General features: G+C 48.0%; 1 protein-coding gene across 50 annotated transcripts in view; it reads left to right on the forward strand.

Annotated features, from left to right (window-relative positions):
• Positions 1-11,553, forward strand: part of LOC105492460 (cytoplasmic linker associated protein 1) — a 309,888-nt gene extending 298,335 nt beyond the window's left edge. For all 50 annotated transcript variants that reach the window (XM_011759589.2, XM_071072569.1, XM_011759597.2 and 47 more), the window contains 3 exons: positions 6-212; positions 1,516-1,632; positions 8,013-11,553. In XM_011759589.2, coding sequence (XP_011757891.2) covers positions 6-212; positions 1,516-1,632; positions 8,013-8,099 — 411 coding nt within the window. In that variant the 3' untranslated portion in view covers positions 8,100-11,553. The remainder of the gene's footprint in view (positions 1-5; positions 213-1,515; positions 1,633-8,012) is intronic.
• The last annotated feature ends 752 nt before the right edge of the window (positions 11,554-12,305 follow it).

Below are 12,305 nucleotides of genomic sequence, written 5' to 3' on the forward strand. Positions count from 1 at the left end.
TTCAGGTGGTGAGAGCGGCTGAGGAGGCTGCGTCCACACTGGCCAGTTCCATCCACCCGGAGCAGTGCATCAAGGTGCTCTGCCCCATCATCCAGACGGCCGACTACCCCATCAACCTTGCTGCCATCAAGATGCAGACCAAAGTCGTCGAGAGGATCGCCAAGGAGTCGCTGCTGCAGCTCCTCGCCGACATCATCCCAGGCTTGCTGCAGGTAGGCCCCCGCCTGGGTGGGGCTGCCTAACTTGAACTGATGTTTAAGGGCTTTGTGCTCCTCCTTCACTGGCAACCAGGCAGGACCTGTGAGGCCGTGCGGTAGGGACACTTCACCGCCTCCTCTGTGGGTTTCCAGCTCACCCCCTCTCCTGAATGCACTGAGAAGACTTTCCTGGCGGCTCACAGAATGAACTTTCTGTTTACTATAAACATATTTTGATCATTTTTTTTTGTCCATTCCTTCAACAAACCCGTGTTGCACACCTGCTGTAGCCCCAGCCCTGGGCGAGGTGGGCCATTGAGTGTAAACCAAACAATGGTCCTTGGTCTCATGCAGCACACAAATACTTACTGAAACTCTTCTAAGCATGAGACAGTGAGTGAGACACACTGGCATCAAGCAGCTGTGTTCCACTGTGTGGACGGCCTCAGAAGATTTTCAGCCTACTGTGCAGCCACACAGACAACAACAGGTGTCACCATGGGCTCCATGACAGTAGAGAAGTGGTTCCGGGCTGGGGTGGGGGAGAGAGGGTTCATAGAAGAGGTGGGTTCAAGTTGGCCCTTGGCGAGGGAGTTTCACTGGGGAAAGGTAGAGAGGAGTCAGCATCACTTTTAATCATTGCTGCTGTTTGCTGGGTGCTTGGCTTGGGGATTAAACACTTAACTGTTGAGGACTAGATTATTCCAAACCAAGGGAAAGGCACAGAGGCTGAAGAGTCCCAGGCTGTTTGGAGAACAGCAGCAGGTAGCCCCAGCTGGGTGTGGGCCAGGATGAGGCCGACAGATAGATGGAGGCCCAGCTGCAAAGGGACACGGACATCAGGCTGTGGGACCAGACGGTCCCCAGCAATTCCTGGAGGGTAGAAGGGTTTGCTCACAAGAGCGAGTAATGTTGTTCTCATTTCTTTAAAGGCGTTTTCACAGGGAAATTTGTTTGACCTTTGGGAGAAATGGGAACAAAGCAATTTTTGTTGCTTTTTCTCATTCTCTCTTGTCTGCAATGTTTCTTGGGTGGCAGCTTGTTACACGGTGGTGCCTGTGCAGACGCAGAGACCAGTCTGGGACTCGCCACCGTCCTGCTTCTGCGCCCCAGAAACCAAGTTTCTCTTGATGCTAAGTTGTGACATCTTTGGGGTGAAAGCTGTCTGGATTCCATTGCAGGGCTGAGGTCTATCCTGGGTTGTTACTGACAAGTCCAGGGCTGAACTCGGAGGGCATTTGTGGAAACGCTGATGGGATGTTGGCTAGGGACTGAATCTTTGATCTGGTTTCCTTTTCGTGTTCCTCTGGCTCTCTAGGGTTATGACAACACCGAAAGTAGCGTGCGCAAGGCCAGCGTGTTTTGCTTGGTGGCAATTTATTCCGTAATCGGAGAAGACCTGAAACCTCACCTTGCACAGCTCACAGGGAGCAAGGTATGTATAGTGTTACCTGGCTGAGAAGCACACCTGGGCTCTGCCAGCTCGTCCTAAACCCATTTGACTGCAGCTCTGGATTCCAGACAGGTTTTGTTCATTGTGTTTTAGCGGGGCCTTATTTCTCCAATAGCATTTTTCTAAATATAAAAATGAACTATACAGTGAAATCAGTTGAAGGTAACACTAACATTATCCAACATAGTCTGCCTCAACTCCTGTTTATGAAATGCTGATTTTGAGCTGCTGCTTTATTTCCAAAAGAAAAACAGCTTTAATCAGAAACCATCCAGTTGTTCATGGAAACACTAAAGAAATGTACCTGCTTGCTTAGCAGTTGCTGAATCAGAGCTGAGTCCCTCATGGGCATCAGTAGTGGCAACAGCTGGCTCTCACCCTGAGCCTGCGGGGCAGCCCCACGCACTCTGCATGTGTTGACTCATGTTTACAGCAACATCCCTGTGGGCATGGTCATCCCCTTAACCTGCCCCAGGCGCAGACCTGACTCCAGGAGGCAGACTTCTTCCTCACACTGCTGCCTCCTATGTTCCTTTAAGGGTGTCTGGAATTAGGGGAAGAAAATGGACCAAAATGGGTGTCACTGAAAATGAGAGTGGCTGGACTGCTTATTGGTTTTAGTTAAAAGAACAACGACATCACTCAAATCTGACGTGCTAGGCTGGTGAGAGCAGATTAAAAACCCGGCCTCATGCTGCAGCAGGAGAGGCATGGCGAAGAGCTGAGGCCTTGGCTCCCGGAGAGGAGGCCAGCTGTGCCTGGGGCCTCAGGACCTGCCTGTGGAGAAAGCACATCTCTGTGGGGTTTAAAATCCCCGCCTTTTTATACAAACCACTCTATCAGACGAAGCCAGTGGAAAGCATGAAACCAGAAGCGCCTGCTCTTACGAGAGGAGGAATTGGCAAGTGGGGCCCATTTCATTTCAGATTGAGCTGTTGCTTTGATACAGCTGGTGAGCATTACAGCTGGAGCCTTGCTTCTCCGGAGTTCTGGGGAAGCGAAGCTCTGGCTGGGGTGTTCAGAGCAGGGTTTCTCCACCTTGGCTCTGTTGACACTCTGGGCCACCTTGTTGAGGTGGGCCGTCCTGTGTGTGGTAGGAAGTTTAAGCAGCATCTCTGACCACCACTGTCTATACCGACATGTGCCAATAGCACCCCCTGCCATTGTAACCATCCCTGCTGTCTCACACCTGCCCAAATACCCTCTGAGGGGCAGAATCACCCCTGGTTGAGAACAGGTGGTTCAGAGGAGACACTTTCCACTTTTTGTAATCAGGAATCAGCAGATAGGCTGGAAGAGGTGTATGAGGCAGGTGTGCAGTGCATAGCTTGGGAGTGACCTGATTCTGTTCTCCAGTTCCTTCTCCTCGCCCTACTGCTGCACAGGCTCCTCATCAGATCCCCTTCCTGATTATCTGAACAGTCCTGAGCAAAAGTCCCCCCAGCTCTCCTACCTCCATCAGGGATTTGTAGGTGACTCCTGCTGCCCGGGAGGACCTTCGATGGTACAGTTCACAAAGGAAATTAGATTTAGAAAATGGAAAATTCATCCAAAAATAACATGAGTCACACCTTGGTTTTGTCTAGCACTTTTTACTTTCCTGAGGAAGAGAGTTGCCCCATCAACTCATTTGACCCTTTGGATGAGGGACGGAAAATCCAGGCGCTTTCTCCTCCCCATTTGGCAGTGGACCCACTGCTGCCACTCGTGGTGAAGCTTTGGGTCCAGAACCCACGTTCCTGACCAGGAGCCAGCACCTTCCCTCCCCCAGTTACAACCCTAGTTCCTCAGGGCTTTGGAGAGACTGGCCTTCACATCTTTCTGCTTTAGTAGCCCAGTTCATCCAGCCATTAAGTTTTTTATTATTATTATTTTTTTAATACATGGAGCCTCGCTCTGTCACCCAGGCTGAAGTGCAGTGGCACAGTCTCGGCTCACTGCAACCTCTGTCTCCCAGGTTCAAGCGATTCTCCTGCCTCAGCCTCCCAAGTAGCTGGGATTACAGGCGTGTGCCACCACGCCTGGTTAAGTTTTTGTATTTTTAGTTGAGGTGGGGTTTTGCCCGCTTGACCAGGCTAGTCTCGAACTCCTGACCTCAGGAGATCCTCCCGCCTTGGCTTCCCAAAGTGCTGGGATTATAGATGTGAACCACCATGTCTGGCCTAAATTTTTTTTAATGTAATAGCTCCGGTATATTCGTATGAACTTCATAGACTCAGGTACGCATCTCCTAATACAAACTCCCTCCCTTCCTCAGCTGGATGGTAGCTGGCAGAACCTGGTGCCAAGTCTGTCTCAGTTTCCTTCACTAGAAACAAAGAGAATCAAGTCATGGCTCCCTGTGCCCCAGTGTCACAGGCCTGTGGGAACACCCTCTCCTTGTGCTTAAATGAGGTTAATAAATGAAGGCCGGGTGCAGCGGCTCACGCCTGTCATCCCGGCACTTTGGGAGGCCGAGGCAGGCAGATCATCTGAGGTCAGGAGCTCAAGACCAGCCTGACAAACATGGTAAAACCCCATCTCTACTAAAAATACAAAATAAGCTGGGTGTGGTGGCGCATGCCTGTAATCCTAGCTATTCAAGAGGCTGAGGCAGGAGAATTGCTTGAACCCGGGAGGTGGAGCTTGCAGTGAGCTGAGAACGCACCACTACACTCCAGCCTGGGCTACAGAGCAAAACTCTGTCTCAAATGTTTTTTTTTTTTTTTTTTTTGAGACAGAGTCTCGCTTAGTCGCCCAGGCTGGAGTGCAGTGGCGCGATCTCGGCTCACTGCAAGCTCCGCCTCCCGGGTTCACGCCATTCTCCTGCCTCAGCCTCCCAAGTAGCTGGGACTACAGGTGCCCGCCGCCTCGCCCGGCTAATTTTTTGCATTTTTAGTAGAGACGGGGTTTCACCGTGTTAGCCAGGATGGTCTCGATCTCCTGACCTTGTGATCCGCCCGCCTCGGCCTCCCAAAGTGCTGGGATTACAGGCGTGAGCCACCGCGCCCGGCCTCAAATGTTTTTTAAAAGAAAAAGAAAAAATAAATGATACCAGGGTCTGTAGGAAGAGGTCTGATGACGGGAAGGAGACTGTGTAGTACATTTGGAGAGATGCCGTGTTGCTAGGGCAGCAGCACTAGCTTTGGGGTCAGCTTGCCTTCTGTTCCCTGTTCCCCACTTACGAGTTTTATGATCTCGAACAAGCATTCTTTTCTTCCCCCCCCGCCCCTAATCTTTTTATTGTGGTATAATAAAATTTACCATTGTAACTTCCTTTTTTTGAGATGGAGTCTCACTCTGTCACCCAGGCTGGAGTGCAGTGATGTGATCTCAGCTCACTGCAACCTCCGCCTCCCAGGTTCAAATGATTGTCCTGCCTCAGCCTCCCAAGTAGCTGGGATTACAGGCACCTGCCACCATGCCCAGCTAATTTTTGTGTTTTTATTAGAGACAAGGTTTCACCATGTTGGTCAGGCTGGTCTTGAACTCTTGACCTCAAGCAACACCCCCGCCCCCCACCTCCACCTCCCAAAATGCTGGGATTACAGGTGTGAGGCACCGCACCCAGCCCATTGTAACTATTTTTAAGTGTGTGGTTCATATTGTTGTATAACCATCACTACCATCCATCTTCGAAACTTTTTTCATTTTGCAAAACCGAACCTTTGCACCCATTAAACAATAATTTCCTATTTCCTTCTTTCCCAACCCCTGGCACCCACCATTCTACTTTCCGTCTCCATGAATTTGACTACCCCAGGTATCTCATATACGTGGAATTACATCATATGTGTCCTTTATGGCTGGCTTATTTCACTTAGCATAGTGTCCTCAGGGCTTATCCATGTTGCAGCATTTGTCAGATTTCCTTCCTTTTCCAGACTGAATGTCCATTGTGTGTAGATAGCGCGGTTTGTTTATCTGCTCGTCTGTTGATGGACCCTGGGTTGCTTCCACTTTCTGGCTCTTGTGAATAATGCTGCTGTGAACACTGGTGCATCTGTTCAAGTCCTTAAAGTTTCGAGGAACCTCCCTGCTGTTTTCCACAGAGACTGCACCATTTTACATTCTGACCAGCAGTGCACAAGTGTTCGAATTTCCCTACTTCCTCACCAACACTTGTTACTTTGTTTTTATTTTTCATTTTTCTAATTTATTCCTAATTATTTCTAATAGTCATCCTCTATGAGATGAGGATGGGTATCTCATTTGTTGAAAAGACATACCCAATGGCGATTTCTCATCTGTTAAAAATGATCCTCTCCCCATTGAATGGTCTTGGCACACTTGCTGGAAATTATTTGATTGGGCCAGGAGCGGGTGGCTCACGCCTGTAATTCCAGCACTTTGGCAGGGTCACTTGAGGCCAGAAGCTCCAAACCAGCCTGGGCAATAGCAAGACCACGTCTGTGCAAAAATAAATAAATAAATAAACATAATTTTTTTTGGTCACCCAGGCTTTAGTGCAGTGGCACAATCATGACTCACTGGCACCCCTGACCTCCTGGACTCAAGCCATCCTCCCATCTCAGCCCCCTCCCCAGGTAGCTGGGACTACAGGCACACAGAATCCAAGCTAATGGTTTAATTTGTTGTAGAGATAGGGTCTTGCTGTGTTGCACGTCTGGTCTTGAACTGGTTCCAAACGATTCTCCCACCTCAGCCCCCTACAGTGCTGAGATCATAGGCGTGACCGTGCCCAGCCAGTTTTCTCTGTTTTTGTATTCTCTGTTTTGTTTATCTCTGCTCTAAATCTTTATTGTTTGCTCTGCTAGCTTTAGATGTACTTCTTTTTCCTAGTTCCTTAAGGTAAAGTTTAGGTTGTTGATTAGAGAGGTCTTTTTTAATGTAAGCATTTATAACTCTAAATTTCCCTCTTCAGCGCTGCTTTGCTGCATCCCCCAAAATTGTCTTTTCATTTTCATTTGTCTCAAGATGTTTTCTAAGGCCAGGTGCGGTGGCTCATGCTAGTAATCCCAGCACTTTGGGAGGCCGAGGCAGGAGGATCACTTGAGCCCAGGAGTTCAAGACCAGCCCGGTCAACATGGCAAAACCCCATCATACAAAATACAAAAATTAGCTGGGCATGGTGGCGTGCACCTGTAGCCCCAGCTAGTCAGGAAGCTAAGGTGGGAGGATCACTGATCCTGGAAGGTCGAGGCTGCAGTAAGCTGAGGTTGGAGTGCCACTGCACTCCAGCCGGGGCTTCCAAGTGAGACCCTGTCTCAAAAAAAAAAAAAAATTCTGTTTTAAATATGTTTTCTAGTTTACCTTATGACCTCTTCTTTACTTATTGGTTGTTTAAGAATATGTCACTCAGTTTTTACAAATTTATGAATGTTTTAGTTTTCCTTCTATTATTGATTTCTTACTTCATCCCATTATGGTTGGAGAAGATACTTTGGTATCTTTTTAAATCTATTGAAACTTAATGTGTGATTTAACATGTGGTCTATCCTGGAGAATAGGATAAACCATATGTTAAATCACACATTAAGTTTCAATAGATTTGAAACTTGACGTATCCTTTGAGAAGGACGTGTGTTCCGTTGTTGAGTTTCATATACATCTGTTAGATCAAGTTGGTTTAGGGTTAAGTCCTCTATTTGCTTGCTTATCATCTGTCTGGTTCTTTTATCCATTATTGACGGTGGGGTATCGAAGTCTTACCTCCAGAAGCTTTTTTGATGCCAAGTCTGTTTTGTCTGATGTTAGTATAGCCAGCCTTGCTCTCTTTGACTACTGTTCCATGGAATATCTTTTTATATCCTTTCATTTTCAATCCATTTATGTCTGTGGATCTGAAGTGAATTTCTTATAGACAGCATATAATTGGATCAAATGTTTATCCATTCCACCCATTTCTATCTTTTGATTGAAGAGTTTAATCCATTTACATTTAAAGTACTGCCAGGCATGGTGTCACACGCCTGTACTCCCAGCTACTCAAGAAGCTAAAAGTGTGAAGGTTAGAGGATTTGCCCTCTGACCTTGGCCCAGCCACTTCACCCCTGTGGAGCGGGGTTCTCACCCTACTTTTCCCCTGGCTCTGATGGAGCCTTTGGGCTGCAGTCGCCCTTGAGATGAATGGCCCTGCCCCCGTATCCCTTCCTCCATGAGCTGCTGCGGCCCACCTAGTTGTGACACCTGGTGGTGTTCTTGTAATTGCCCACTGCTTTTCCCTCTCCACCTCTGTGTCCCTAGCACCTGGCAGATGCATTGGATGAGCAGCAGGCACTCAGAACATGTTTTTATAATGAATTCCTCAACCAAAGGAACGAAGGGACTTGCTGTTTTCTGTCACCTGGGATTCTTTTTCCTGTTTTCTACTTTCTGATTGCTTTTCTTCCTGCTAATTCAGTTTCATCTTCTCTTTTCAGATGAAGCTACTAAACTTATATATCAAGAGGGCCCAGACCACTAACAGCAACAGCAGCTCCTCCTCCGATGTCTCCACGCACAGCTAATGGCAGCACCTGTCTCTTGTGTAGACCTAGAAGCAATCGGTGGTGCCTCTCAGAGACCTCTCCCCACCCCCTTCATCGGCTGCCCAGTCAGTACAAGGAGGCCCACAAATATTTATTACAATCAGTATTTTGGTCCCTTCCAGCTTTTCTGTAGAATCTTATTGGTATTGAATGTAAAGGAAGCAAGGCCTGTATTGCAGTCTTCATACAAAATGAAAGGAGTAAGAACAGAAAAGAGCCATGCTGAAACATGTCTTGTACAGCCTGCTGCGATGGCGAAACCATGTGTGTGGGGTGCAGTTTTTAAAAATCAGAGCGCTGTAGCCACTACTTGGTAGAAAGTAGCATTTTTTTTTTTTCAGTTAATAACGGATTTGGGGGTGGGGTGGGGTGTTACTTTGTGTTCCTCCTCCTTAGCCTATTTTCTTGTGAGTATGGTCTGTGTGGGGCACCTTTCACAGCTGACACCATGAAAGGTGACACATCTTTAAATTGTGTTCTGAGACCTACTAAAAATGGGAAGCAAGTCTTGGCAAGAACGGTCTGAAGATGGCCTTTTAACAAACGCTGGGAATTTTTCTTGTCATATCCGGACTGGAGGCCGACTGCCCTGGCTTTCAGCATAGAATTGGGAGTGCACCCCAGCAGTCTCCTTCCAGCCCTCCCTAATCAACTCCACAGACAAGGTCCTCACCCCAAAGCTTCCATGCAAAGGAATTCTTCAAATTTAAATCTGGACACAAAAATAAGATAAATGTATGGCATCTTGTAGGGATGCCTGAGATGGCAGTTCATGAAGCACAGAAGATAAAAGAGAAGTCTTTCATCTTTACTGCTGAGATCCTTGGGAACACTGTTGTCATGGGGGTTCTGCCAAGACCCACATCCCTGGGCTACTTGGTGATTCAGATTTAGCAGCAACCTCTTTCCTCTCCCCGAAGTTCTGCTGAAGCTGTTCAGTTCTAACATGGTCTCAGTTAATCTGGTAAATGCCATCTTTACCATCTTAGTTCTGACTTCTCCATTTAATGTGGGATTAAGAGCAAAGAAAAGCCTAGAGAGACTGGATATCACAGTTTTCTTAATGTTATAAACTGAAGTCGTTCCTTGAATGTCTGTTGATGAAATAGTCACTGTTTAAGGAAAATAATTATGAGGTGTAGCAGATTGCAGAAAAACAGGATTAGAAACACACTTAAAAAGAACACACGTTTAAGAGTCTGTCTTCCTCCTCAAGGAACCACTACCCCCTTTTACACACACCTTTAGAGCCTGATTACTCCAATAAAAGCAACTAGAGGTTTGCAGTCGGTTTAAATAAATTTTGACTAAAATTCTTTTTTTTTTTTTTTTTTTTTTTTTTTTTTGAGACGGAGTCTTGCTGTGTCACCCAGGCTGGAGTGCAATGGCCAGATCTCGGCTCACTGCAAGCTCCGCCGCCCGGGTTCACGCCATTCTCCTGCCTCAGCCTCCCGAGTAGCTGGGACTACAGGCACCCGCCACCTCGCCCGGCTAGTTTTTTTTTGTATTTTTTATTAGAGACGGGGTTTCACCGTGTTAGCCAGGATGGTCTCGATCTCCTGACCTCGTGATCCGCCTGTCACGGCCTCCCAAAGTGCTGGGATTACAGGCTTGAGCCACCGCGCCCGGCCAATTTTGACTAAAATTCTTAAGCCAAATGGAAATTCTTAATGCAATCATGAGGACTTCTATTGTCTCTTCCTGTTGTATTAGATCCTATAAATTGAACTGATTTTTCCATAAGGAAAACGCTTCTTTTGAGATTAATTCTAATAATGTATTTGCTATTCCAGTGCAGAGCCCACTGCAACTGCTAGGACTGAAAGCAGACGCTGGGTGCCAGAGCACGTGGTTCTCACCATCATTTCCACAGACCCCTCTGCCCCGACCCTCCAGATTGGATGTAGGAAGCTGGGAAAGACTGATGTTGTATTTGGAAACATGCGCTGAAAATGAAGGCCTCATAATGTGTAGGAACAGTGAAGCCAGGGTGCTGACTGTGGGGGTGTGTGTGTGTGTGTGTGTGTGGCGTGTGGTGTGTGTGTGTGGCATGTAGTGTGTGTGTTTGGCGTGTGGTGTGTGTGCGTGCACCCTACACGTGTGGTACCTCACTGCTGCTGTTTCAGGAACTTGAGGGATGCATTTCAAGGGGTTGGGTATTCCTGACTAGCTTCGGCTTAAAATATAGCAGGACCAGGTCTTTTGTTGATAAATACTGTTGGTTTATTAAAATGTCATGAATGGTATTTCTTTTTTACACTCTACAAGTGAATTAGGGAGTCTTTTGTTGACGCGTCTGTTTTAGGAATGTGCGTCGGGCTAGGTTATCTGTGTCTTTATGCCTCATGCAGTTAGAAAGACCTTTCTCCTTGAGCTCTTTGACTCCAGAAGGCCCTGCAGTCCCCGGTGTACTGAGAAAGGATCTTGAACATCGCTGGACGTCCTCATAGTACTCACAAAGGGCTAGCCTCGAATGTCACTTGCCCAGTCTTCAGTCTCCTGACAAAGAGAGATACAATCACGTCACAGGTCTCTTGGCCTCAATCTGAAAACTGCTGCCGCCGCGCCGAGGAGACTCGCATGCCGCCACCACCTCACTGGGAGGGCGCCGAGCCCACCGTCGCCCCCTAGACCCTGACAGCTGCAGCTGCCTTGCCTTGCCGCCGCCTCCCTGCAGGGCCCCTGTTCCAATGAAAAACAGAACACACAAGAGCAGAGCACCTAGGCCTGTCTCTGCCTCCCCATCTACCTGACTGGCCAGGGCCCGAGAGCCCTGCTGCTCCACTGCAGGGCCGGGAGGGCTGACTCCCTGCTTCCTCCAAGCTGCTGCCTCCCCTGCAGCCAGGGTCTGGGCAGGGTGCGGCCAGTCCTTGGGGCACGCAGCTTCCTTCAAGTGCACTGTGTGTGCTTCCCGGACCTGCGGCGATGCCGCGGGCCTGCCTTTTCTACGCGCCTCACTAGCTTACCACCCTGTGCAGGTAATGCAACTGACTTTGTCTCATCAGCCTTTTTCTTTCCCTGCCACCCTTTATTTATCAAGCATAATGTTACACTTTAAAGGACAGCAAATAAGAACTTTGTAGAATCCCACCAGGACTTTGCTAACAATAATGTTTGGAAATAAATGCTCTGAAAAATATCAGCCACCAAAATAGTTTTGTTGGCACTGTGTTCACACGCATGGTCCCCACATCCCCAGGTTGGGTGGGTTTTTTGGGTTGTTTTTTTTTTTTTTGGTATTTTTTTGTTTTTGGGCTTTTTCATGTTACATCCATATCTGTATTTATATCTTATTTGTTTCACTTTCAAGTGTATCATGGCAAATGTACAGATTTTTTTTGTTAATAATGTGCTAGGATTTGCTAAAAAAGAAAACAAACAAAAAAAAAACCCTTTTGAGTTTGCCCTAGAATAAATGAGACTTAATGTTCTGCTTGATGATGTCTTTATCACCGCCGTGCGCTGCAGATAGCTGGTCCCCTCCCCCTGCCACCAGAACACAGCCATTTCTATCAAGGATCTGGGAGGACTCATACGTCAGGAGAGCTTCTTCCGCTCTTGACATCAAGAGGTCAACCTGTGTGATCCCAGCATTCTGGGAGGCCGAGGCGGGCGGATCACTTGAGCTCAGGAGTTTAAGACCAGCCTGGGCAACATGGCAAAACCCCGTCTCTACTAAAAATACAAAAATTAGCTGGGTGTGGTGGTGTGCCTGTAATCCCAGCTACCCAGGAGGCTGAGGTGGGAGAATCACTTGAGCCTGGGAGGCAGAGGCTACAATAAGCCGAGATCGCGTCACTGCACTCCAGCCTGGGTGACAGAGTGATACTCCATCTGAAAAAAATATAAATATATTTTTTTATTTAAAAAGGTCAACCTGGGGAAATGTCACACCTGATGGAGTCGCCTGGGAGCGGTTTGCTGTGCCGTGTGTGCAGTGACAAGGTGGGAGATGAGACGCATGGGCTGGAATCCCAGCCAGGCTCCCAGAGGCCGCGCGAGCAGGGGCCTCCCTCATTGGCTCCATTTCCTCCACTGAGCAGTGAGAACAGTAGCTCCCGGAAAAGGTGGAAGCAGGAGGAAGCCTCAGCCTCGAATCCTGAGATGAGCTGGAGAGCCACTGAGAGCAAATCAGGCTCCACTGAGAGCAGCCGGGCTCCCCTGCGTGCCTGCAGTTCTTCTCTG

This window comes from Macaca nemestrina, chromosome 11 (genome assembly GCF_043159975.1).
Source record: "Macaca nemestrina isolate mMacNem1 chromosome 11, mMacNem.hap1, whole genome shotgun sequence".
Taxonomy (NCBI): domain Eukaryota; kingdom Metazoa; phylum Chordata; class Mammalia; order Primates; family Cercopithecidae; genus Macaca; species Macaca nemestrina.